Raw genomic sequence first — 24,699 nt, 5'->3', positions numbered from 1 at the left:
TCTCTGTCATATGTGTATGTGTGTGTGTGTGTGTGCGTCCGTGTGTGTGGTGTTTGGGAGGCTTGTGCATGTTGGTGTACAGTGTGGGGTGGGTGCTCTCAGAGTGACCAAAAGCAATCTGCTCTGGTCCAATCAGCCTCAGTGCCTACCTTCACACATAAGCGGCAGGGCACTCGGGTCCGCCAGAGCGCACAGACCTACACTTACACACACACCCTGACACTTGTCACATGCACACACATACACACACCTTTCACACATTTCACGCACGCACCCTCCCTCTTCAAGGCACCCTGTGCGACCTCTCACCATTGGCCAAGTCCCGGAGCCCTCAGCATCTCCATCACGGCTGAAGGGACCATTCGGGGAAAGCAGGAGACAGAGGTAAGCATTCTTGGTGCTATGTTCATGCTGGCTGAGCTGCTCTCTGGTCCAAGGGATTAGGCAGGCAGAGGTGCATGATTAGCCCATTCAAAACTACTGCTTCTAAGGGATTAAAAACAAGCTGTTCCTCCAACTAGTTTTATTTCAGCTCCTCGGATTGCTGAGTTTTGCGGGGGTCTAAAATGTGGATGCATTTGTCGTACTTTAGAGTTTTTGTATTTTGCTTTTTATATATATATATATATAGAGAGAGAGAGAGATAGATGGACAGATATTGCTTGTAATTTTGTAAGCTTTCTGGCTGTCCAATTCTGGACGTCAAACAGGTGTTGAGTTACACCTGTGGTAACCTAAGCAGTATTTTTTAAAAACTGGTTTTGTTTTTTTTACTAAGTGACATGAAATTAATTTCAATGATAAGGATGATCATGCTTTTCATGGGACTTTTGCAGCAAAGCTCTTCTCATTTCAGAAACTCTGATGATGATTTCATGTGTTGAACATGTTTTGCTTGTGTTTTCCCTTAAAGAATAATCTCATGCACAAATTGTTTGTCACACTGTTGCGTTACCTGTTTTAATGGAGGATTTTCACAACACCTTCTTTATGCTGCAAATGAACTAAGTTGTTCTGCAACCTGCTGCAAAGGGACATAATCTAGTTTGCTTGTGGTTTTTTGGGGGAAAAGCCAGAATCACTGGATATCAGGAATGTCCAGCGTAAAGCCAAACATAACAAGGAGGTAGTCTGGAGGCAACACACATACACAGCTTCTACAAACTGTACACTGTGATGGCCTGTATAAAAGCACACCTCTGTGTTGTCTTCAGAATAGTTCTTCTTTCAGTCTGGCTTGCTGGATGCCTCGTCTAATTCTATTTCAGTTGCAAGCGTCGCAACACAGTGCACTGAGTTCACGTTGCAGACAATGAAAGGACTGGTTGACATAAAAACTCCTTCCCTCCTCATATCAACAGGGTTATATTCATGACTTACAAAAACTGAAAATGTGCTCTTTTTTGGGGGGGCGGGGGGGTGGAGTATCTGTCCTCATCCCAAAATAGCAGCAGATGTTTGTCAAATTTCTCTCTCTGAAAGATAGGTGTGTTGAGACTAAGTGTTCATCTGTGAGAGGATTGCATCTGTCCAAGTGTGTGTGTGTGTGTATTTTTGTGTGTGTGCAAAAGCGTGTGTTGCGTGCGCGCGTATGTGTGTGTGTGTGTGTGAGCACTGACGTTGCTGAATGAAGCTTTTCCTTGCAGCAGTAACTCGCTGCCATCCTGTCCACAAACCTCGGTGGAATTTGGAGTTTGAGTGCTGAGACAGGCAGCGAGCGGGCCTCATAAAGGCCCTCTGTAAAGACCCAGGGGTCGGGTTAGCTTAGAAACCTGTCTCTCTCTTTCTCACTTACTTGCGCTCTCCTACTCCTCACTCTCTCCATCTAACCCTGAGGGCCAACATCTTGTCTCCGTCACTACCTATCTTTCTCTTCATTTCTTCTTCTGCTCCCTTGCTCTCCATTTCTCTGCCCTGGCCTAGAGGACTCTCATTCAACTCTTCTGCCCTTTTTTAGGCTTCACATACTCTATCTGAGGCCAGCTGCAACATGACTACACCTGCTATTAGTTTGCTTTGAATACTGACACACTGTCAGATGATTAATCCCCAGATCCAGTTTCTGTAATGGCCAGCTAAAAAATATGCATAAATTAACATATGGTAATACTTAAAGCGTTTCCCACAATGGAATAACATCCATGAACTAAATAGCTAAACTCATGAAGAAATTAACAAGATTATGAACAGCAGCTAGGTCAGGGCAGTGTAAAGTAGATTTGCGCATAATGAGAATCATACATGCTCATTTTAGACTCAAGTAGAAATATTTTTTGCCAAGAATTTGGCTGCATGCTTTTTCCAAAGGCTGTTTTGGTCTAATTAGGAAAACAATCAAATCCCTCCAATGCCAAAAAACACAGGAATTCAAATATCGCTTTAATCAGCCCAGTTTGATAGAAATGTTTATGTGAAATGAGCACAGCCTGAAAGTTGATATGAGGTGCAGGCATGATGGAGCACAACAAGCTTCTTATCTCGGTTACCATGCCAGTCTTGCCCCATCATCACCACTGTAAGAAGGTCTTATATTTCATGTGACCTTCATTTGCATGATTCACATCATTCGTGAGCCTGCACCTAAAAAAAAAAACAGAGTAAAAACAATTATGTTGGACAAAGCTCAGGTTTGTGAATGCAATGTTTGTAAATGACACCCCCCTTCCCATTCTTCTAGCTTCTAGGCTTCTAGGCTTTTTTGCCTGAAATGACAATGGTATGAGACGGTATTACCACATGTAATTATTTTCTCACTCATATGCATAGAGAAAAAAGGAGAAAGACATGTCCAAGAACAGGAATCGATATTATTGAGAGTAAATGATCGAGACTCCATTTTGAAACTCACTGGTTGTTGAGCAGCTGTTTTGAGACCATGTGTTGGCATTTGGACACGTTGACATGTTTGGACTGAAATACTGGACTCAAAGGTTAGTTTGTTCTCACTTCCCAAAATGTCATATTCTCACACTTGGTCAGGAACTATTGCATCAGTTTTGAATCCAGAGGCATCCATTTTTGTACATGCATGGCACCATGGTAACATGGAAAATGTTGGCAAATTTTCACTTTCGACATAGTATAATTGTATATCAAAGGAAGTCATAACAAAGACTGTAACGCAAAAAAAAACAAAAAGGAGTTGGAAAAACAACATGGAGAAGCTAGGACTTCATTACAAGTTTCCTGCTTGGAAGCCTCCCCTCCAACATCCTTGTGCAATTTTTGTTGATAAGCAAACATTACAGAATGATGTTTTCCTCTCATCATTTACTTTTAGCTTAGTTTGTGTTTCAGTTCCCACCATGGAAAGACAGCTGGCAATATGCAGCAGTTCCCTGTGTGTTGGAAAGTGACAGTTTAGGGATACCATGTCCATTGAAAACTGACTTTAAGGGCTCTTCAATAAGAGTAGGTAGGTAACAAGTTCAGAATAACAATGAGTAGAATGTATTGGGAGAGTGATCCTGATTAGCCAGAGATGTTTTGAAGCCTGTGACTTTTGCTTTGGTCCAGTGAGACCAGCTTTAACACACTTTAACTTTTCCACCATATATACATATCTATTTTATACATTTATTAGATATTAAGTCTAAATGAAAAATAATATATATTCTCCTGGTTCTTGATCAGGTAATCTCTGACTTTTGACCCTTGACACACTACAGGGAGCACTGATTTGAGCTAAGATGGCTCCTCATTGGAGCAGTGAGCCTCTCACTACAGAGATGGAAGAGGCCCTCGTATTTTGATCCCTTTGAGCTGTCTGCACCTTGATAATGAGTTGAATGACCTCAGTTATGGGGCCCAAAGTCATCTGCAGTTGGTCTGCAGAACTATGAATGGGTTGTGCTGACAATATTGTTGACTAGGTCATAAAGCCAAGATCATGAAAGCATCCCCTGATGTGTACTGACAACATATTCTACTGTACTGTGATAAGCTACGACCTTAAAGATACTTTTCTCAGACACTATATTTTGCTCTTATCAGCTTTTACAGGTTTGCAAATTACAAATAAGCACTTAAACAAGCTCACCTTGAGGTTGTTCAATTACCCTGCAATGTCGATTGTATGAATTGTATCTAGAATAATAAATGTTTTGATGAAAGTTCTCACTTTGACTTTCCAACTCTCTGTTCTTGTCAAGGTGGACTATGAGGATGTTTGTGCGGCTCGTATTCGGACTCTTTGTCCTCAAAGCAGCAGTGGCCAGCCCCAGGTTTTCCCGACAAGTGGACCAGGACACATATGACAATGCTAACTACGACTATGAAGACGAACTGACCATTTATGAGCCTCAGGTAGGAACATTTTGTTTGCACATACATGAGAAAGTGCTTTGCAGAAGCTTTAAAACTCCCTGGAAACACAGCAACCTTTAATTCTACAATCAAATGATTGAGTCAGCTTTTACTCGCAGGCCAAGTGAATTCAATGTTTTAAGATCATTTGATTTTGGTGGTGAAATGCACAGTAGGGGGGAAGTGCTGTGAGCATATTTTTGATGTAATATGCTTTGACAAGTTACATTTTAAACTGTTCCATTGTGGCCACAAAACTGTTACAGCAGGTTTAACCAAGTATTCAAGTATCTTGTGAGTAAATTCACATGGTTAGAGTTTAATTTATTGCTACATTACACGTACACAAAACATTTATGAGAAGTATGCTGACTACAGTTTTTTAACTGAAAAATGACTGCTGTAAACCTGTGGAGATAGAGACTATCAAATATTCCACGTCCACAATTCCACATAAAAACTATCCAGAAAAATCCCAATTTTTCCCATTTTTCAGATGTATCACAAATCAAACTTTTAAAGGTGTTATATCTGTTAACAGTGTGGATTTGAGCTGAGGTCCTCGAGCAGACAGGGATCCTGCTGATGGCAACAGTTGAACCTGGAAGCAGGACAAATTGCTTTCCAGCTTTATTCGCTATTGTGTCCAAAATATTTCAGCTTTCTACCTTGGCAAGCCACCATTATAAGTTCCATTCCTTAGAATCCTGCAAGCACCTGGAGCTGTTTTAGCTGTGAAATCAATCAATATTCAGGCCTTAAGATGAATTTGTTTTCCTTTGCGTTGAAAAAAAAATCAAGAAATGAACAACCGTTAATCACATAGCAGCTGAATTTTTGCAATCAATTTCTACATTGATTCAATCAAAAATATTCTTTTTTCATTTTTGCAGAGTTCTGATCGTAAAGAGAAAAAAACTACAGGTACCATTGAGCATTATTTGTGTTTCCAAGGAATTTGACCAGAGCATGTCAGTCATCTGAAACCTACAATGCTTCTGTGGAGTCGGTTTGCTGTATGTGACTCCACATGTGTAACAATCATGGTGTTACTTGTGGCCCAGAATGAACAACTGACATCTGTCATGAGTAAAATACAAGCACAGCAGTGCAATCTGAGATTTGTTCCATCATTGTTCTAAAGTTCTCTTTGGTGAGGAAGTTTTTCAAACATGAACGGAGAATACTAATGTAAAAGATCACTTGCTTTCATGAAAAATGGATACCAGCAGTGCCCTTTAAGTCCGATTCAAGTTTACTTTGATATGGTGAGCCTGCAGGGTAAACAGGAATCACTGGCTTTAACTAAACTCGTGTTACCAAACAAGGAAATTAGGTCAGGGCATGGTCCAGATGGCACAGGGTTAAACATCCACAAAAGCTTATCAGCTGGCAACCCTCGAGCCAGCATCTTAAGTTAAAACTGATGTGGATTGCACACACAATATCACTGTTACCCAAGATCCATCCCACAATTCAGAGCATTTAACAAATACTAAAATCACTCTCTTTTCATATCAGAACACGGACATCTTGTTCTCAAGATCTAACTAAACAGTGACTGAGAGCAAAAAACGCTTCCATTTTAAAGCAATGATCCACATGACAGGGCACTGTAAAGCTGTTCAGCTGAACGTTACACATATTGTTCCTCAGTGCGGGAAGGTTTCTGTGCACAGGAATGGCGTTGATAATGTTTAGAGGTGTTTTGGATATGACACTGCATTTTGTTTCTCTTAAATCTGTTTCTCGTTTCGTCTGGTTATCCACTCCAAATAAACACAGTTATGACTTATAACTGTAGGGTTGAGAAACATAATCTTGCAAGGACTGGCATCTAGTTTTGTTAAGAAGGTTGGGGGACAAATCTTTATAGGAATGAAGATTGAATGGATTTTTTTTTTTCACACACGCACACAAATCTCTGGTGAGAAATGAAGCGGCAATGAGCTCCAAGCCTCTGGAATGCTGAGTCATTACTTTTCATGTCCAGCTCTTGTTTGGTATTTCTCTTCTTTTTTTTCGGGGCTTGCTTCTTTTGAGAGAAATAAAGGCTTATCCATTTTGTTATCCAAACAAATCATCTTCAGTCTGCTGATTTTAAATACTTTAATCGCTATCTTTGGATTCTCTGACACTTCAGTCCAACCGAGATGTTCAGTCTGTCTCTTGCAGTTTTCTCTTGGCTTAAATGATCTCTTTAGGAGCAAGTTGGTTTACTTAAAGCTGCTAATATTAACTTTTAACTCATTTTGTGTGGCAGCAGGGAAGTTTCTTTTATACTTGTAAATTTTGATTAAATCTAAATGTTCTGACTTCCATGCAGAAGTTCAAAGTTCACATCAGTATGCATCATTCAAACAGCTATTGTACTGGAACTATTGTATATTTCAAAGTGCCTTCTATTGCGCTTCATGTATGTCTCTTGAAAAAATACCAAATTTAAATGTCAACATAATTCAAAAATGGGATTGTCATCCTGTTTGAATATTTATTAGAAATATTCTTACTTAGTAAAAAGATAACAGGAAAACTCAAAACTCTTGAGATTTAAAATCTTTTTCCAAGACTGTCCCTGCCAAGACAGTCAGCAACTCCAAAACCATAAACATCACTTAAAAAGGAAAAAAAAAAGGCATCTGACATTTCAACAGTCATTGCAACAGTCGAAGAAAAAAAACTGGAGTAGCAATGATCAATCATGACATTGGATTTGGATGACTTTGAATTTGTTGGCATACTTTAGAGCATTAGTTAGACACAAAAAAATCCTTTTTTTCAGATGAGTAGATCAGTGCAACACAGGTGTGTGCTCATAACATTTGAAGGAACACCCCACAGCTTGTTAGTTTGTTAGGGAAACTGATATCTTAGGTCAGAAAAAGAGAACAAAATCCTCCAACCAGCATTTAAAACAGTGAAAACAATGAGTGAAAGCATAAGGAGACAGAAACTGAATACAAAAACAGCATAATAAGAAATAAAGTTACTTAAAAGAAACGACTGAATGCAAAAACAACATTTCCAAAGAAAGTTTTCTTAGGACAGAAAGTGGTCAGAACGGGACTTGATCTTGTCTCTGGCAGAAAGTTGTGTGTGCCATCCTTCGCCTCCTTTCACCTTCACCTCACCTTATGCCTGTTAAATGCATGCAACAGTCAAAATGCGATAATTTCACAAAAGGCTTATGTAACTGGGAGACTGGGCTGATGGTAGAGACAAGTCTCTAAAGTGTTTAAAGGCAAGTCATAATGTTTTTCGAACCACATAAATGATACCTAAAGCTAAGGATGTGGTTATATGCCTAAACCTTACCAATTACTTTTTAATGCCTAAATCTAACCATGAATAAAACAAGTCTTGGCTGACGATCGTATCCAACACAAATCCTCCTAACACAGGCTGTTTTTACCTGTTAAAGTTGATCATCCCTCCTCTTCAATCAGCATCACAAAGGAACATTGGTTTGTTTTCCTAGTTGCATTTATTATTGTGAAAGGAAAAGGAAAACCATGTCCCAGAACATTAATTAAAAGTTAACATTTCATGGCACTGAGCTAAAAAAGCTCATAAAAGTGACTTGAAAACGGTCTCAAGGCTTTCAATACAGTTTAAAACATCTACAGGGCACATGCTGTACTGAATGTGGTAATGAATTATGGTGATGTCTGTGGGGTTATTTATGCTGCTGCAAAGAATTTTTTCAAAACGATACTGTTTAAGAGCAAGTGTGAGGTCTTATTGCACACATCAATCCTGCAGTAGCACTTTTAGTAGCTGAATCCATGCACTGATCATTATACTATACATTACAGCAACAAGATAGCATTTGGTTCCCATACAGCATCTCTCCTTGTGTCCCTGTGGATTCTGCGCTCCCATGCTGTTTCCAGAGTTGTTGTTTTTTTTTCGGTGTGTTTGTTTGCCAGCCTTTCACCTCTTCTTCCCCCTCGGGTATGTATGTTTGCTTTTGGGGAAAGGGGGGAAATGAAGGGGAGAGCTGCAGTGCACTACTTTTCAAAGGCTTACATTGTTGTAACTCAGCTAAGCTTTAGAATTTGGTGCTGGATATTGCTTCATTGGTCCATTTAATCAGTTCAATTTATGTGCTTCTAAATACACAATGTAGTCTAACTTTGATCATGATACACTTTTATTGTGACACTTCTTGGTTTGACATTAGATTACATTGGAAGAAGTCAGTGGTAAAGACTCAGATATGATCCTTGGAGCTACCATGTGAGTCTTGGTTCCACAAGGACCATTCCTCATTTGGAGGGTTGAGTGATCTGGAGCGTCAGGTACTACCTGTGGCAGTATGTGGAAGCTCATTGCCCTCCTCTGGAGGATGATAGAACTACATGTTTCAACAAACTACAACGTCAACAGGAAAGAACTATGGCATCAGATGGATATACTTAAAGCTTTTAATGGACTCATCCGCTGTAATTCATTAAGTTTTGTAGTGTTGTTTCTAAATATATTTCCCAACATAACATTTGAGAAAATGCTCATCTGTTTAATAAACTAAGGTGCAAAGCCTTTGCTCATAATCTGAGGCGTCTTTGGATGTTCAGATGAAGTTGATAACCATTTTCCCTCTTTACTGTTCAGTTCATAACCAAGCAAATCTTAGGCTGGAGTTTCCAGTTGAATCCCAAGAAGTCTGAAGTGCAAATGATTTTATCTGTGGCACATTTTATACTAACACATATTTTGGTATAAACTGGTGTATTTTCTGTATAAATATATACATCCAGGACATGAGAATGAATGGTAGCAAGAGAATAAGTTATTCACTAGTATCTCTGTGATCATCATCTTGTGTACTCTGCAACAAAATCTTCCCCAATGTTCATCACATCAGAGCTCAGGTGAACGTCTTTTTAATGACTGAATCTTTGACAGTTTGCTGTCATCTAGTGGTGAAAGTTTGCACTAGCCTTGGATTCCATTGGTTCTGGACTCTGACATGGCATTTGTTGCTTGTAAAAATGTGCCTTTTTGCTTTTTTCTCCATACAAGCACAGTAAAAAAAAAAATAAAGGAAAAAATAAAGAGTGGGAGAACGTATCACACACTAAAAAGATACAGGGGAAATTGTAAAATCAAAAATCACTAGTCTGTCCCAGATGCTCATCTTTTAAGTTGCAACTACCTGAGTACAAATTGTCTTAAAAGGAAAAAAAGCCCTAGTCTGTGATGTGCAATCTGACCAACAATCTGGAGAACAATCTAAATCCTCAAGCTGACAATGCCAAGGAAATATTATTATTATTATTATTAAATATTATTGCAAAGTGTGGTGTAAAATGTAATAATAAAGAAATAAACTGCTGTATCGTGTTTTTTCCAAAAATCTGATTATTTAAACTATTAAAACAAAAATCGCCTGCCCAGTAATGACCTCAGATGTTTATAGGTTATTCCACATTAGTGTACCACCACAACACTCAATGAGAAAGAATTGTGAAATATCCAGAACTGCTATTATTGTGCAATAAACATAATTCCAACTTCTAACATTGTGCCAAAGGCTTACCGTCTGTTACAAATTGCCATCATTTGACAGCAGTAAAGGACATTCTTTACGCTTTTATAGTTTTTGTTGGAGTACAAGCTGCCAAAAGATTCTGACTCAATAGATTTGGATTTTCTTTATTTGAATTTCCTGGAATTGAAAATTCTGTTAAATGCCCTACTTTACTGTCAGTGTTTGTCTCGTAAAAGGCTGGGGCTCTTGTACCCTTTGATGCAGAAGTCATGTTACACGTCAGCTGATATTGCCAGCCTACAACGCATTGAGATGTCATTTCCTGTTAGACATAGGTGTGTTTTTTAATGGTTTACTCAATGCTGATACAAGTTTTATGCTTGTGAGTTTTGTAGACTTTATGTTGCCCTACTTTATAAAGCCTGTCTACTCTGAACTATCGTTTTCTTACTTTCCTCTGTGCAAGAACTTTGATCAATGCCTATAATTTACTTACTAGGTGGAATCTGATAATACACTGAAATAATTCATTCATTCAGTTTTGGAACAGAGCAGTGCATTTTTGACCAGGGTCTTAACAGGTCAAAGTTAGTCGATCCGGGTGACAACAATTGCTAAGATTGTTTTTTTTATGCCAAATATTGTATATTTCTGACTTGTTGTTGTATTTTTCCTAGGAAGAGATTGAAATGCCTCCAACAGACTATAACTATCCTGTAGCAGAGGACTCACTGGAAGAAATTAAGCAAGAGGAAGAGGAGGAGGAAGAAGAGCTGCCTCTAAGACCCCAGCATGTCTCTCATGGTTCTGGGGGATCGGGCGTTCTCATGGGCCCAGAGACACAGAAAGGTCTGAAAAAGCAAGAAAATTTAGATTGGCACTCCCAAAAGCATAAAGTTAATTGATTAGTGAGCACACTCAGTTTTAGGGCCACGCACTTACTTTAACTTATACAGTTGTGAAAGCAGCTTCACTCAAATTTACCAAAAACCACCATCATTTGTCCTCTAAACTCATCATCTGCTTCATATATTTTCATCTTTTCCATGTGCATGTCATCCATTTAACTAGCAGTAAATGGTTAAATGTGTTGTGTTCACTGTGTCTGTTTGTCATCAACTATTCAACCTAATCGTCACTGAGCTCTCCAGAGCTGATTAATGATCTGTTTCGTTCTCATCTATCTGTTTGATAATACCTAATCTTGTCTCTAACAAGAGGTGGAGCTGCGTCTGACACCCATTGATATTCTTCATATGTCCGTGGATTTTGAGGGCTCCATCTCTGGAGCATCTGGGGCCTCTGGATCTGGAGGCTCAGGAGACTCACTGGTCTCCAGTGCCTCTGGGGAATTTGATGACATTATCCTAGTATCCGGAGCCTCAGAAGAGCTTTTCAGCTCCAAAGGATCTGGGGAGTTCTTACTTTCTGGGGATCTGTTGATATCAGGGGATCTCTCAGGATATGGAGATACCATGGGATCTGCTACTTTCGGAGCCTCTGGGGACTTTCCCTCCGGAGGTTCTGGGATTCCCATTGAGCTGCCCCTTGGCTCTGGAGGATCTGGGGACCAGTCTGGCTCCGGGTTCTCCGGAGATCCTTTCTCAGGGGCTTCTGGAAGCTCTGGGGTTTCTGGGGACTCTGATGAGTCTGGAGTAGAGATAACTTTACTATCTGGAGGTTAGTACCTTTACAGAGCTGTCAGTAAAGCTTGTGGCTGTTTTTTCACCTGTCAATAATCATTCTCTTTGTGATTCATGTTGTTTACCCGTCTTAAATTCCATTTAACTGATTTTGTTTTAAATGTGGTTAAATGTTGATGTTAATTATTTGTGCTACAGATTGTCATTGTGTTTATGTTGCCCATATTCGTGTCTTTCTAACACCCTATCTTATCTAAAATGTGAGTGTGATTGACTGGTCAATGGGTTGATTGATTGTCCCTCTTAACTTTCACCACCTAACCCCAACCCTTGGCTCTAACAAGAGGAGGAGCTGCCTCTCATTCCCGACATTATTCCTCAAGAGACATCTGGTGCTTCTGGGGAGTTCTCAGGAGCTTCAGGAACCTCAGGGGCCTCAGGGGATAGTTTCTCTGGAGATTTAGGGGTTTCTGGAACCTCTGGGGCTTCTGGTGTCTCTGGCTCTGCAGACAGTGAGGTCCCTGAGATAACTCTTGTGCCTAAACTTGATAGAGGTCAGTATTTAATCTAGACTTGTGTGAGTAGATTTTAAAGACAGGATTAACTGAAGTCACAAAATGTATGCTAAAGGACAAATACTTTCCTTGAAGAAGGTGCTAAGGACTCCTCTTGTCTTGCTTTTGTCCACCAGTTTTCCCCACACCTAATGTAAGAAGAACTTAATTTACAGGACAGCTGATTTAGTAGAGAAGTTAAATTCATTGCCAGTGAATACTCTATATTTAGCACCTTGTATGGAAAAATTGTAATAGCTTACACTCAAGGCTAAGAAAAAAAGTTATTAATCGAGGCAGGTAAAAGGCTAGTAGTAAAGATACAGAAAGGTCTGATCAGGGAGGTTGGTGGAGATGAACGGATATCTGGGAAAGATCAGGAATTTGTTCCATGATACGGTTTTCCAGATAAGCCAGACTTGATTCAGTTAGTTCATGCTAATTGTCGGGCCAAACCTAGGTTTTCACTTACCCGGAGTACAGCTAGGACCAGGAGAAAGCAATGACATTACCATCAACTCTCACTAAGACTGTCCCTCCAGAAATTAAAGTTCACAAAAAATCAATTTATTTCTACTAGGAGATAGACCTTCATTTGTGTTAAATTAGGCTACAGTGTAAGCAATATCTTAATAAGTCTTATTCAAGGTTCAAGAGCAGACTAAATATGACAAAGGTTGCGTGACACTACGCTTTATAACAATGATTTCCTTAGAAAAGAGAGGCTGCAAAGGGTCTTTATAGGAGGAGGGCACCTTTGAGCAGTTTCTCAAAGGAAATAGATTATGAGGATGATATGTGACATTCATGCAAATAATTATTTTGTTTGGCATTTTTCTTTTTGTCTTCATGTTGAAGCTTTAATCTGTTTTAGTTGCTTTGACTTTTTCTTCCATCTCTGCTCGTCCCCTCGATTCCATTTTGTCATAGCTAGTAAGATGAGATCCAGTTTCCACACCTTCAGTTTCCAAATGTGTTTGTTTTGTTGTCCATAGTGCAGGAGCAGATTCAGAAAATGTAAAGCAGCAATGTGAATAATGTTTAGATCATATGCATCCATTGTGTTAACCTGTGGTTACGTGGTTGCTTTATCAATGCTGTTTACTATGTTGGATCTGTCTTTGACCCCTTGTGCTGGCTGAAGTCAGCATACACACACATTAAGGTTGATAACTTGAGCCTGTTTTGAAAGAATGTGACTGGTTGAACTTTAGTTGACCTTTATGGAACTCTTTTACCGTATATTTTACCCCAACCGGGTTGCCAGGTCCTGTCAAGTCAGGCATTGGACTTTCACTCCTACTTTTTATCAATATACTTTATGGAACAGGGCCGTAATGTAGAACTAGCTACCAAACAGGGTAGGCAATGGGTCTAGAATGCCCAGAAACTTAGTAAATGCAAAAAACAGACAGTGTGAATGGACTGGACAGCAATAGCAGCTATACGTGAGGAAAGATTTGAGTTATTCACTGCAAAAGTCTACAGTTTTTATGTAGCTTGGCTGCACAACTTGAAGGAAACCGAAACCCATTTAACTTGGTTCTTTGTGTTTTTTGTTCTAACAATCATGTTGTTTGTAACTATTCTGGAAATCAAGCCAGAAAGTCCATTACATTTAACCTACATTCGTATATGCTGAAATCTTTGGTTAACACTGCTAAAATAACTTGATCCGGCAAACAGTGGGCTACTGATTGCCAGACTTCCTGTTCCGTGTCCATGCTGATCTAACCTGTTCTTTTAACACCTAATCTTGTCTCTAACAAGAGGAGCTGTTTCGAACCACACCAGAAACCCCTCAGGAGGGGGCTAGCAGTGTAGAAGAGACTGAGAGCTCTGGGCCCGAACAGCCAGAGGAGCCTGATGAGCCTGTGGTTGACAGACGAGGTCAGTATTGAGAAGCACTGAATAGAGAGCAGGATATTAAATCACACTTCCCTTCGGAAAGCCTGATATCCTGGATCCTGTCTTTCAATGACCCTGTTTATTGCACACTCTGTCCTTGAGGGGGTTTGAGACTTGTCAAGAACTACCATGGATTCTGGCTCTTATTTGTTTTATTCTATTGTTTTCAGATTTCAGCGCTTCCAACTTCTTTTCTCCTTTGAATTCTTCTTAACCGTGTGTTTCAGGTATGCCCACTTGTTTGCTGTGCACATGCCTCGGTGGTTCTGTCTATTGTGACGACATGAAGCTGGATCATGTACCACCTCTGCCCAAAGACACCACTCACTTCTACGCTCGCTACAACAAAATCACCAAGATCAACAAGTCAGACTTCGCCTTCATGAGTATGTTTCCTGTTTGAATGAAAATTAACATTAGATGTCGAAACTTTGACCACAAACTTATCTGTAATGTTAGAGTGAGCTATTAGTGAAAGTTCACAGCATCTCAGACTCTGTTTTCTCACCTTCCAGACAAGCTGAAGAAGATTGACTTGACTGCTAATGAGATAATGTCTATTGAGGACAGAACATTTATGGGTCTACCTGAGCTTGAGGAACTGGTGATCAGAGAAAATCACATCTCGCAGCTGCCAGCTCTACCAGAGACCATGACCTTGATTGATGCCAGCTACAACAACATTGGTTCAAAGGGTATTCATAAAGAGGCATTTAAGGTACGTAGACCTTCTTTACTAACAGCTGTAGTTACACCAGAGCTTTACCATGAAGGGTATGAACTGCAGTTACCAATAAATGAAATAAAATTGCATAATAAAACTGAAATAATATAAAAAAAATTAGAAATGTGTTTGAAATTAAACAAATCCACAGCAAAACTACCTTGTTCAAAATCAGCCAACAAACTATAATTGAAATTTTGTAATTCACAAAGATCAAGACCTGTATTAAATGCTTAGAATTATTGCACAAACATTACAGAAGTGCTTTTACTTGAAGATTTTACACACTGTAGAAATGTTCTGTAAATTGTCTAATAATGTTATTAACATATAGTGGTCTTGTTCATTGAGCCAAAGGTTTTATTTGCAACCTTTACCAGATGCATAACAGTACTTTGCATTGTGTCTATTGCTGATTAATGCAGGAGATAGTGTTGTAAGGAGAACTGAGAGGATCAAAAGTTAGGCTGAGAATGCTGCTGAGCAGAGCAGAAAACAAACTCCCAACTCAGTCTTCTGAGATCTTGCGTTGACAAGATGATTTTAAAAAATTCTGTCACAAAAGTACGATCTAAACGCCACGAATGACTTCTGTGTTTTCCTGGCTGCATTACAGGATATGACTGGCCTGCTGTACCTGTACCTAACAGACAACAACATTGATTACATCCCAGTGCCTCTACCACACAGCCTGCGATCTCTACACCTACAGGTACGTCTGTTTTATCACTCACCGAACCTGTTCAACACTGAAGGAAAGTGTTTTTCTATCTCTTAAGATTAAAACTTCTTGTGAAAGCATCCTGTGGCAGGACCACACCAGCCAACTTATTATGAAAGACAACACCTATTGTCAAAAATGTTATATCTACACACCAGATAGAGACGCCTGAAGCTCTTTGACTGAATTACTGTATGTTTTTCAAATTAACCTTTATTTTGATCTCAGTTTAACATCTGGTATTTTTGACTGCATCTCGAACACTATTGAATTGATTAAATTTGGCAGCAGAAGACTCAAGATGTAAGATTTAGTCTTACAAGCTGAAAAGAAATCCCACCTTGCTCTCATATTTGGCTGTTAACACACATAACTGGAACAATAAGAAGATTAAGATAACTCTGGTTTAAATCAGTCAGATTTATTAGCTCCAGATGTTACTCTGAGGTGCCAGAAATGATCACTGGGTTACCTGAAAGCTTTGATTTGCTAACATTCTCTACATGCTCTATTTAACAGCCTCTCACAAAAATGATGGAATCACCCAGTTTGGAGGGTTTTCATCCAGTCTGGTTTATTCATAGCGAATAAATAACCAAATCATAGATATGACAAAGCTATTTCCATGGAACAGATGAGAATTCTGGCTTTCTTTTAAAATATCACATAAAAATGACATTTGTTTCCTCTATTTGATCTGACAAGAAAATCAGGCAATTTTAGTTGAGCGAGAATGTTTAGGTGTTAATTGAAATGGTTTTGTGTTGCGTATTTCTTATTTTTCACTTTTAAAAAGAAAAAAAGAGATAAAACAACTATATCAACATCATCCAAAAGTGGTGCTTCCATCATTTTTGCCAGGGATTGATTCAGCTTCTCCACAATGTTTCTTAAAAGTTAATAATTATGTTTCCTTGAGTGTCCTTCTCTCTTCTGTTGCAGCGCAACAACATTCAAATGATGCATGAGGACACCTTCTGCAACCTGAATGATTTCAACTACATCAGGAATGCACTGGAGGACATCCGTCTGGACGGCAACCCAATCAACCTCAGCAGGACCCCACAGGCTTACATCTGCCTGCCCCGTATACCGATCGGGGATCTCATTTAGCCACATGTACCCTCACTCTTGCACACAAGTACAACCACATGCACACATATTTGTACATACTGACATCCAGACTCACAACGTATTCACTACTCAAACAAAGCATCAGTTGCAATAGTGTGTTACCAATAAGCTGTCATACATGCTGCTGACACATATGCAAAACTGTGTGGAAATCTTTGTTTCATTATCACCTAAAAGCCAAATACAGTACAAAGGAGATTCTGAAGATCAAGCACATATGCACTACTATACCTTCTTCAACTAGATCAGATTTTTGTATCAGGAACACAACAGCACACACACGCTCACACACACACACACTCTGAAACTATCACTCAGATACAGCTGCACACACAGACTATGGGAACTTTCTCAAAAGCCAAGTGGTTCCAAGTCAGTTTATTAAATACCCTTAAATGGCATGTATGTTTCTGTTACATGTCTTCCCGCGACTGGTAACAAAAGCAAACCAATATACTGTTTGAATATGTTTGTTTTGTAAAAATAAAGAATAATATTAAGATGAAAGACTAATCTAACACTTTTGGTGATGTATACTGGCATAAACCTATTGAAGCTGGAGCTTAATGGAGGTAAATTGAGTATCCGATGCAATAAAAGACGCATTTAAACACAATCATTGGTTGTAAAGTCTGTACTGTAATATAAAATATATATTTGAAAAGGGTTTTTTTTTTGCTTTTCTTTTTTTTCTACATGAACTGCAATAATTGGTATATTACACTTCCAAAAGTGATGTTTTAATCATGCACAAGAGCCTACACCAAGAACTCTGAGTCGATCAACTAAAGACTATTGTTTGATTTGGGTGGGTGGGGGGGTTGTTGTTTATGATTGTGGATGGGGTTAAGAATAATGCTAATAGCTCCCTTTTGTGTGCTCTGTATGGAATAACCACAAGTGAATAAAGTCGTTTTGAAGACCTCTCCAAACTTGGAGTGGCTCAACGTTTTTATTGACAAACCTAAAGGTGGTGGATATTGTGGACTTTGATTTCCATGACGATGCAGTCATGGTGGAAACTGCCCACAGTTTTTGTCCACAAAACTTCCATGTAAACCAGAACTGAGATGAAACAGAAAGGGATCAAAAAGACAGACTGCTAGAATGGGTTTTGGGTTAATCTTTTTGATCCAAAACCCAAACCGATGATGGTACCTGCGGCTGAACAAAAAATTAAACACTATTTGAATGTATGGCAAACTTATTTCTTAAAAATTCTGAACAAGTTTTTCAAACAAAAAGAGAAGCCGTCCTTTCCTATCCATAACATCCGAGTCCTTCACATTGCTGCTGTCCTCTGTGGCCTCCTCGGTGCCTTCTTTTAGTGCGAATTGTCTCTCCAGCTTTGCTTTCTCTTCCTCCAGAGCTCGACGCTCAGTGCGCACAGTGTCTCTATCCTTCTCCATCATCAACTTCTCCCTCTCCATCACCGCTCTTTCCCTCTCCATCACCGCCCTCTCCCTCTCCATCGTTGCCCTCTCCCTCTCCAGCAAAGCCCGGTCCCGTTCCAGAGCAGTGATCTCCCTGTCCAGCACCGCCCTCTCCCTCTGCATTAACAGCCGCTCCCTTTCCGTCGACTGTTCACTGTCTTTCCCAATATTCTTACCCTCCACCTCCTGTGTGATCTCCTCACTTCTGTCCAGCCACGCCACTTCCTCTCCATCATTAACTCCATTTAGCGTGAACTCAATCTCAGGACCAACAGCTATCAAATCCAAAGCAGAAGATATCTCCATGGTGGATATCTTTCTCTTTTTAGGCTTGGAAATTGGTAAGAAATCCCCATTGCTGCTATTGTTGGGGAGGGCCTTGAGGATGGGGGCTTTGCCTTGCAGCCGACCCTCCATGGCGTCATCCATCAGAGAGAAATAAGGCCACAGGTCAGGAAACACTTTCATCCCATCTGGAGGATTCTTTAGCTCCTGAAGGGAAACGGAGGGCAAAGAGTAAACAAACATTTTTGTGAAATTAGTAAATAATCCACATGAAAAAAAAAATCGTACCTTATATCTCTTCTTCATATTTTCCCATTTTTTAGATGCCTGACAGTGTGTCATCTTATGCTGCAAGCCCATGTGTTTCAGAATGGCTCTGAAAACATAATCATTTCAGTGATATAAAAAAAAAATGGCAATAAAAAAAAGAAATTACAAAAAGAAACTAGTGATTCTTTCACAGTTTTCTATAATAACAACTTTGTGCGGAAGAAGCGTCAAATCGCGCACATGGAGAAAGCCACGCGAGAGCTTCCCAATCATAATCTACATACCTCCACGCCCACATAGAGGTGTTTCTCCTTCCAGAGAACAGGTAATTGTTTGAAATTCTCAGCTTCACAAAGTCTTCAACTTCTTTACGACTCACTAAAAGAGTGGAAAAAATAATGATTTTAAAATAAGGTTAGACATGAATTAAATGTAGCCACTCTGAAGGCAAAAAACAATGACAAAATCCTCACTGTGTAGTCTCAACTCTAACTTGAAGAGTGCGTTGAATAGAGCTTTATGTGAAATGTGTATCACCTTGTTTTAGACGTTTAGCAGTCTTTAAAACAAATGAACAATGTGACCAGATGAGGTTAGTTAAAATGCTGGAAGAGTCGCTTGTAATGTTGAATTAAAAAAAAAAAATCACCAGTCTGCAGGCTGAACTTTCTCCGAGGAGCCCTCTTGAGGACCCTAAACTAACTAACTCGTTTGGCTTCATAAAACACTTTTTGACGCCTGTACTCACTTTTATAAGTGAACTCCATGGGGTTGGGGTTGGCTTTATCATAAGTTGCGTTGGTGTAAGCGTGATCTTCGTGTTCCATTATTTCCATTTCTTCGCTGGATTGAGAGCCAAGTGCCCTTCGTAGGAAAAGATTGCTCGGTTGTTGTTGTTCCCTCCGACGATTCCTACTTTCTTCTTCCCATCTTTAAATCAAGCTCTCTTCCGCCTCCAGTGGCCACGGAGTGACATAACAAGCCTAACGCCATGCAGCGCTTTGGCTTGGAATAAACTCAAACTAATTATACCAAACACAAAAGTGGGATAATCTTGACAGAGAACGGAACGAAAGGCAGCCATCATCCAAAGAAGAGCTTTGAAATGTCCTTAAAGAAGCCTGGAGACTTATTCCTGAAGACTACTGAAATAAATCACAGAAAGCTCGAGGGTTCCGGCTGTGTTGACGAATAAAATTTCTCAAATACTGACTTTCAAGATCATTAGAACAGTACACCCTTGTTTTTGCCTTGCGGTATACTTTTTTTTTTCCTATTTATTTGTTTGCACATATCCTGACAATATGCAAAGAAACGAGGGGTGGTCTCAAGAGTTTTGCTTATTATTATACGAATAAACCGAAGCAAAATATAGTTAAAAACAAACCAAAATAAAAAGAAACCACCAAGAAATCAACTAAATAATTGTTTTTTACATACTGGTTCTGTTTTCTCCCAAAAAAAAGGTCCACTTTCCCACTGATTTTGATGGGTATCACTTGGATTTGAATCCAATGTGCTCAGAAATAACATTGATGCGCCATAGGGCGTGACTTCTCTGAGGGAAGTCTTTTATCTGGTGTGTATATAAATAGTAAGTAGATGGTGAAGCGAAAGTAATTCATTGCAAAAATTAATCATGGCGTCGTCTCAGAGTAAGTAACCTAAGAAGCTAATTTTATGTTCTAGTTGGGGATTAAATGTACTTTTAATTCAGTCTTTATTTCTTTACTTATTTTACGCATTACTTTCCAACGTTATCTGTAACTTTTGAGTTTTACCCCCTTACCTGTGGAACGGTGTTTCTAAGTTAATTTAGATAATCGCAAGGAAACAACCTAACCAAAATGCTCTTCTGTCATGTTGGGCTGACGATGGAGATCATTCAGATGTGAACTTTCAATCACAGACGCGAATTAAGTAGGAAATGGTCAGATTTGTTTCAGTTTCGTTTCTTTTTGTTGCCCCTCACCGAAGATTGATTTTCATTTCATCAACAGTTCGTACTTTATATTGCCGGCAGGGGGCAGCAGAGGGGTACATAAAGTTAGGTCTCTGCGTTTAACTTTTCACTTAAGAAGTGTTTCTAAAGGTCCCATGCAAAATATTATATGGTACTGTAGTAATATCTAAATCAAATGATCTGTTTATTAGTCATTGAGCATATCACCGCAGAAAGGTATTGTATTTTAAAGCAGTAAAAGTGGCTCCACAGTGACAGACTCATGACAACAACACAGAAGCAGCGGAACAAAAAGGGTGTAAATGCAGTTCCCCCACTAAGATGAGGCATGAACACTGTCTGCTTGAATATGTAAAGAAATAATGACATGTGTTTTTCATCTTTATTTCCAGAGTCTAACGAGGAAAGCGCTTCTGACTGTGAATCTGAAGTCTTATCTGGGTCAGACAGTGACCCGCAATCGGATGTTGATTTAGATGATAATGAGGTTTGTTTCCCTACACAATGACAACTAAAGCCACGAGAAAACTCGCATACATCAAGTTAATACATTCACCTATATTTACCCCTCTAATGAGAGGAAAAATTTTTTTTTTCTATTTTAAGGTTTATCGGAGGCAGCCCTGCAAATATTACAATAACGGTGTTTGTAAGAATGGACAGAACTGCACTTACCTGCACACCTGCAGGTATTTTCTGGCAGGAAACTGCCGCAATGGATCCAGATGTAAGCTAAGTCACTCTGTCAGTGAAGGGGGTCCACCTGGGGCGAGCAGCAGGGCTCCGGACCAATCAAGAGAGAGAAGTGAGGAGCTTATATGTATTTCTGGTGTTAAATTGAGATTTTAGGTATCTGTTGATAGTGTAATCGTACCAGTCTTAGTTCTTTCTTTACACAATTCAGTTTGTGCATTGCGATTTCCTCCTATTTTCCTGTTAAGCCGGTGTCCATATTCTAAGAGTAGTGTTTCTGTCGTTCATCTAGACCCAAAGCTTACCAATGGCCGTTACTATCAGTGGCAGTTAAATGATGGAAAAGGCTGGAAAGATATTAAAAATGATCACATCATTGAGGCCCAGTACTCACTGCCCCACAACAAAAGCATCAAAATCTACAACACGGAATATGGGTAAGAGCTGAACTACAAGTCCATGAAGCTTTACCAATATGCTACTTTTCAGTTACAGAAAAAGATATTATAAATAGCATCTGATCAAATACTCAAGCAAAATAAAAGTGGCTGGTTTGTCTGTTGTTGTCTCTGCAGGGCAGTGAGTATAGATTTTAACAGGATCAGAGTGTATGGAAAGGAACTGAAAGTGAGGCGTTTGGATGACGGAAACTCTGAGTGGATCTGGTACTGCTCCTTGCTGCACAAGTGGATCAAGTATGGGGACAAGGTAGCTGGCTACTGCATCTTTGTTTTGAAATTTCAGGTTATATGTAGATTTATTTGTCAGGTTCTTAACGATTTTCAACCTTTCTCGACAGGATTCGAAGGGAAATGCCAGTCCTGTAAAGAGCTCTGACATAGAGAAGCAGTACAAGAGTAACCCAACAGGCTCTTTTACTTTCAGCGCTGGTGGTGAAACCTTTGAGATCAAATTCACAGGTGAAGATGATATAAAAGGATCATTTTTTATGTCCAAATTAGAAGGTCATTCTCACAACTAGTTGTTTCTTTCTCTCTTTTGTTAGCAATGCAACAGGTCGGTAAAAAGAAAAAAAGCAAAGTCACTCGACGACCGCTGTACAGACAGCAACCGGCACGTGCAAGGTGAGTTTGGGAGTGGGGGGGGCTTGATGTTAACTGTTGAACTCTCAGAAATAAACAGGAACGTATAGGCAGTCTAATCAAAAATCCCAGCAATGTAAAATTCAGCTTGGAGACAATGCAGCATCCATTCCAATCCAATCTAAAAAGTGTTTTGGGTTAATGTGTTGTATTTGAATGGGTGTCGACCATACTGTTCTGTTACAGTCTGACACTCTGGCTGCTTCATTATTAATGAAATTTAAAGGTTTAAACGATAAATTCCACATTCAACCCACAGATGGAAATTAGTCTGAACAGCAAACTCTGATAAATCAGTTAACTTTAAAGGAGAAAACCTTGTAGTTCTAATGTAACATCATTTTATGTATTGTGAATACATGCTTTTCATTATAATAGCCATCACAGCGGTCTGGCAGGTCGAGCACATCTGGTACGTATACCTGCCCACGACTGAAAGAACTATTTATGTAGAAATAAGTGAAAAGCAGGTGATTTCAGTCCACTGAGGCCAGCTGTTTCCTCATATTTTCATCTTATGCTAATCTTCTGTAAATGTATACTAACGTTTTGGGCTAGCTTTATTACAGCGACACATGAATTGGCTCATTATCCAAAACACATCTTGGTGTTGTTGTTTCAGAGATGTTCAGGCGGCCTCCGATTTACAGAGGCTTTCTGTGGGCTCCAAACCAAAGTGGGAGTTTGAAGGAGACGGAGGAAAGTGGTACGAGTTCAAACGCAGGGTAGGTCACCTGTGGACTGAGAGTTGCATTGTTGTCTCAGAGACTTTGTTTTATGAGTTACCAGACAAATGAATTGGTGTTGTTTCACCAGAGCGGAACGCCAACCAACTCCTCACTAACCAGCGATGACATTGAGAAGAAGTACCAGCAAAACCCAAGAAACACTTTGGCGTTCAAAGTGAATGGAAACCCCTACATGTTGGACCTCGGAGGTTAATTTTCTTTTAATTACTGTGATAAGAAAAAATAATAATTGATTGAATTTATACCAGCAAAAAAAAAAAAACTCTATTATAGCTATTATTAGAGGGAAATTAGAAATATATTGACCTGTAAAATAGTGTGTTACAGAGAAAACTTATCCCACAACTCCAGCAGAATCTCATAATGTATTCAAATGATGTCATTTATCACTGTTTAACATGGAGCATGTGCTTGTTTGTTGCAGCAATGACCCAGACCAACCTCAAAAACAACCGCACACGCAGGATCAGACGTGTGCTGCTGTGAGCCTTAAAGATAATTTCACAGTCTGAAGACGGCAGACGACTGTGAAAGGCACAATACTCGCTGCACTTACTCGGGATGATTTGATTGCTGGTTTACATTAGTGGGATAGTCTCTTGGTTTGATGTTGTTTGAATACTGAAGGACATATCAATTTATATTTAATATTGGTGAAGGCTTTAAAGAGATTTAAAGCTAATGTCACACTGCCATACCAGGAGGATGCAAATGTAAACAGGAAACAGGGGGGGGGTTTACAGGTCGTAACTTATTCAATTTTCTTTGATGTGAATTTAAAAAATGAAGTTCAAATGAAAATTGTAACCATTGTATTTCTGCAATGCTGGCAATCATGGATGAATAATGCATCAGCTGACGACAGTGAGACTGATTCTACAATTGTCATGCACAAAATTAAAAATGACAGATTTGAAGAGGTCACTGTTGTGGTTTTCTTTGATGTGTGCAAGCGGCATTAAAAGGGCTGCCTGGGGCCAAAATATAAGGGTACTTCATACAGATTATCAGACATTCAACTTAGAAAAGTGTCAGTCTACATGCACCGGCAATGTATTTTAACCCAGATACTTGCTTTAACTGAGGGGGATTTAAAAAAGCCTCACTGTGTTACCTTTGTGCTGTGTTTTCTTATAAGTGGTGGGATTTCAGAGGGCCTGTGATTATGTAATTATTTTATTTAAATCAATTCAGCACTACCACAGTGTGTCTGAAGTGGCATCAGTGGGAAGTCTGATGGTCCTCCGTCAGAAACGGAGAAAAACATTTTGAATTATTACACTTTTTTTTTGTCAACTACTGTTGATGTCTTTGTGTGACTGAAATCAACATCCAGGTAATGAAGTTAAACACTTTCTGTGACACTTTCAGATGTTTACGTTCTGTTAGACCAGTTTTTCGTGTGATCAGCATCCTCTATGTTTGGAATAACTTTAATTGTAAATTACTGGACGATTAGCTCACATGCATGAAAGCAAGATTTCTGTTTTCATGTCTTCAGAATGTATTGCACATACAAACAGACATATAACACGCGTGTAAAGCTGTTTTCGGGAATATTTACTGAAATCGTGTAGATAGCACTTGTTTTTGCACAGAAAAAAAAGCCTCTATACCTTCAAAAGGCGATGATAAGTCTATAATAAAGCAGTTTAAACATTTAAAGAGCAGATCCTAACCACCGGTACAACAGCTGTGTCCCCTTTTTCTATTTTTATTT

General features: G+C 39.3%; 3 protein-coding genes across 3 annotated transcripts; 2 read left to right on the top strand and 1 right to left on the bottom strand.

The window, feature by feature from the left end:
- The first annotated feature begins 154 nt into the window (after nt 1–154).
- On the top strand, nt 155–17,415 carry epyc (epiphycan). Its single transcript, XM_072377748.1, has 10 exons — nt 155–384; nt 4,152–4,305; nt 10,477–10,648; nt 11,018–11,479; nt 11,787–11,996; nt 13,767–13,886; nt 14,132–14,290; nt 14,420–14,622; nt 15,245–15,340; nt 16,292–17,415. Exons 2-10 carry the CDS (start codon nt 4,159–4,161, stop codon nt 16,460–16,462), a joined length of 1,740 nt encoding a protein of 579 aa, XP_072233849.1. The 5' UTR covers nt 155–384; nt 4,152–4,158; the 3' UTR covers nt 16,463–17,415.
- Nucleotides 17,394–19,413, bottom strand: LOC140283095 (uncharacterized). Its single transcript, XM_072377749.1, has 4 exons — nt 19,220–19,413; nt 18,756–18,849; nt 18,490–18,577; nt 17,394–18,408 (listed from the first exon to the last, which is right to left on the bottom strand). Exons 1-4 carry the CDS (start codon nt 19,305–19,307, stop codon nt 17,695–17,697), a joined length of 984 nt encoding a protein of 327 aa, XP_072233850.1. The 5' UTR covers nt 19,308–19,413; the 3' UTR covers nt 17,394–17,694.
- Nucleotides 19,414–20,026: 613 nt separating this feature from the next.
- Nucleotides 20,027–23,896, top strand: LOC140282707 (uncharacterized). The gene is made up of 10 exons (XM_072377249.1): nt 20,027–20,126; nt 20,827–20,921; nt 21,041–21,239; nt 21,420–21,564; nt 21,703–21,835; nt 21,927–22,047; nt 22,134–22,212; nt 22,853–22,955; nt 23,047–23,167; nt 23,404–23,896. Exons 1-10 carry the CDS (start codon nt 20,111–20,113, stop codon nt 23,463–23,465), a joined length of 1,074 nt encoding a protein of 357 aa, XP_072233350.1. The 5' UTR covers nt 20,027–20,110; the 3' UTR covers nt 23,466–23,896.
- Nucleotides 23,897–24,699: the final 803 nt, after the last annotated feature.

Source organism: Leuresthes tenuis, unplaced genomic scaffold (genome assembly GCF_036924035.1).
Source record: "Leuresthes tenuis unplaced genomic scaffold, fLeuTen1.0.hap1 SCAF_23, whole genome shotgun sequence".
Classification (NCBI taxonomy): Eukaryota; Metazoa; Chordata; class Actinopteri; order Atheriniformes; family Atherinopsidae; genus Leuresthes; species Leuresthes tenuis.
Note: the sequence above shows the minus strand (reverse complement) of the source record. Positions and strands in the feature narration are given on the sequence as shown.

What these genes read in the sequence shown, in the direction of transcription:
- epyc (XM_072377748.1), top strand. Translation starts at nt 4,159, where the DNA reads ATGAGGATGTTTGTGCGGCTCGTATTCGGACTCTTTGTCCTCAAAGCA. An exon ending in GATAACTTTACTATCTGGAG is followed by an intron (nt 11,480 to 11,786) that starts GTTAGTACCTTT and finishes GGCTCTAACAAG; the next exon opens with AGGAGGAGCTGCCTCTCATT. An exon ending in GCCTGTGGTTGACAGACGAG is followed by an intron (nt 13,887 to 14,131) that starts GTCAGTATTGAG and finishes CGTGTGTTTCAG; the next exon opens with GTATGCCCACTTGTTTGCTG.
- LOC140283095 (XM_072377749.1), bottom strand. Translation starts at nt 19,307, where the DNA reads ATGGAAATAATGGAACACGAAGATCACGCTTACACCAACGCAACTTAT. An exon ending in CATGGAGTTCACTTATAAAA is followed by an intron (nt 18,850 to 19,219) that starts GTGAGTACAGGC and finishes CCACTCTTTTAG; the next exon opens with TGAGTCGTAAAGAAGTTGAA. An exon ending in ACCTCTATGTGGGCGTGGAG is followed by an intron (nt 18,578 to 18,755) that starts GTATGTAGATTA and finishes TTATGTTTTCAG; the next exon opens with AGCCATTCTGAAACACATGG.
- LOC140282707 (XM_072377249.1), top strand. An exon ending in ATCTACAACACGGAATATGG is followed by an intron (nt 21,565 to 21,702) that starts GTAAGAGCTGAA and finishes TTGTCTCTGCAG; the next exon opens with GGCAGTGAGTATAGATTTTA. An exon ending in CTACATGTTGGACCTCGGAG is followed by an intron (nt 23,168 to 23,403) that starts GTTAATTTTCTT and finishes TGTTTGTTGCAG; the next exon opens with CAATGACCCAGACCAACCTC.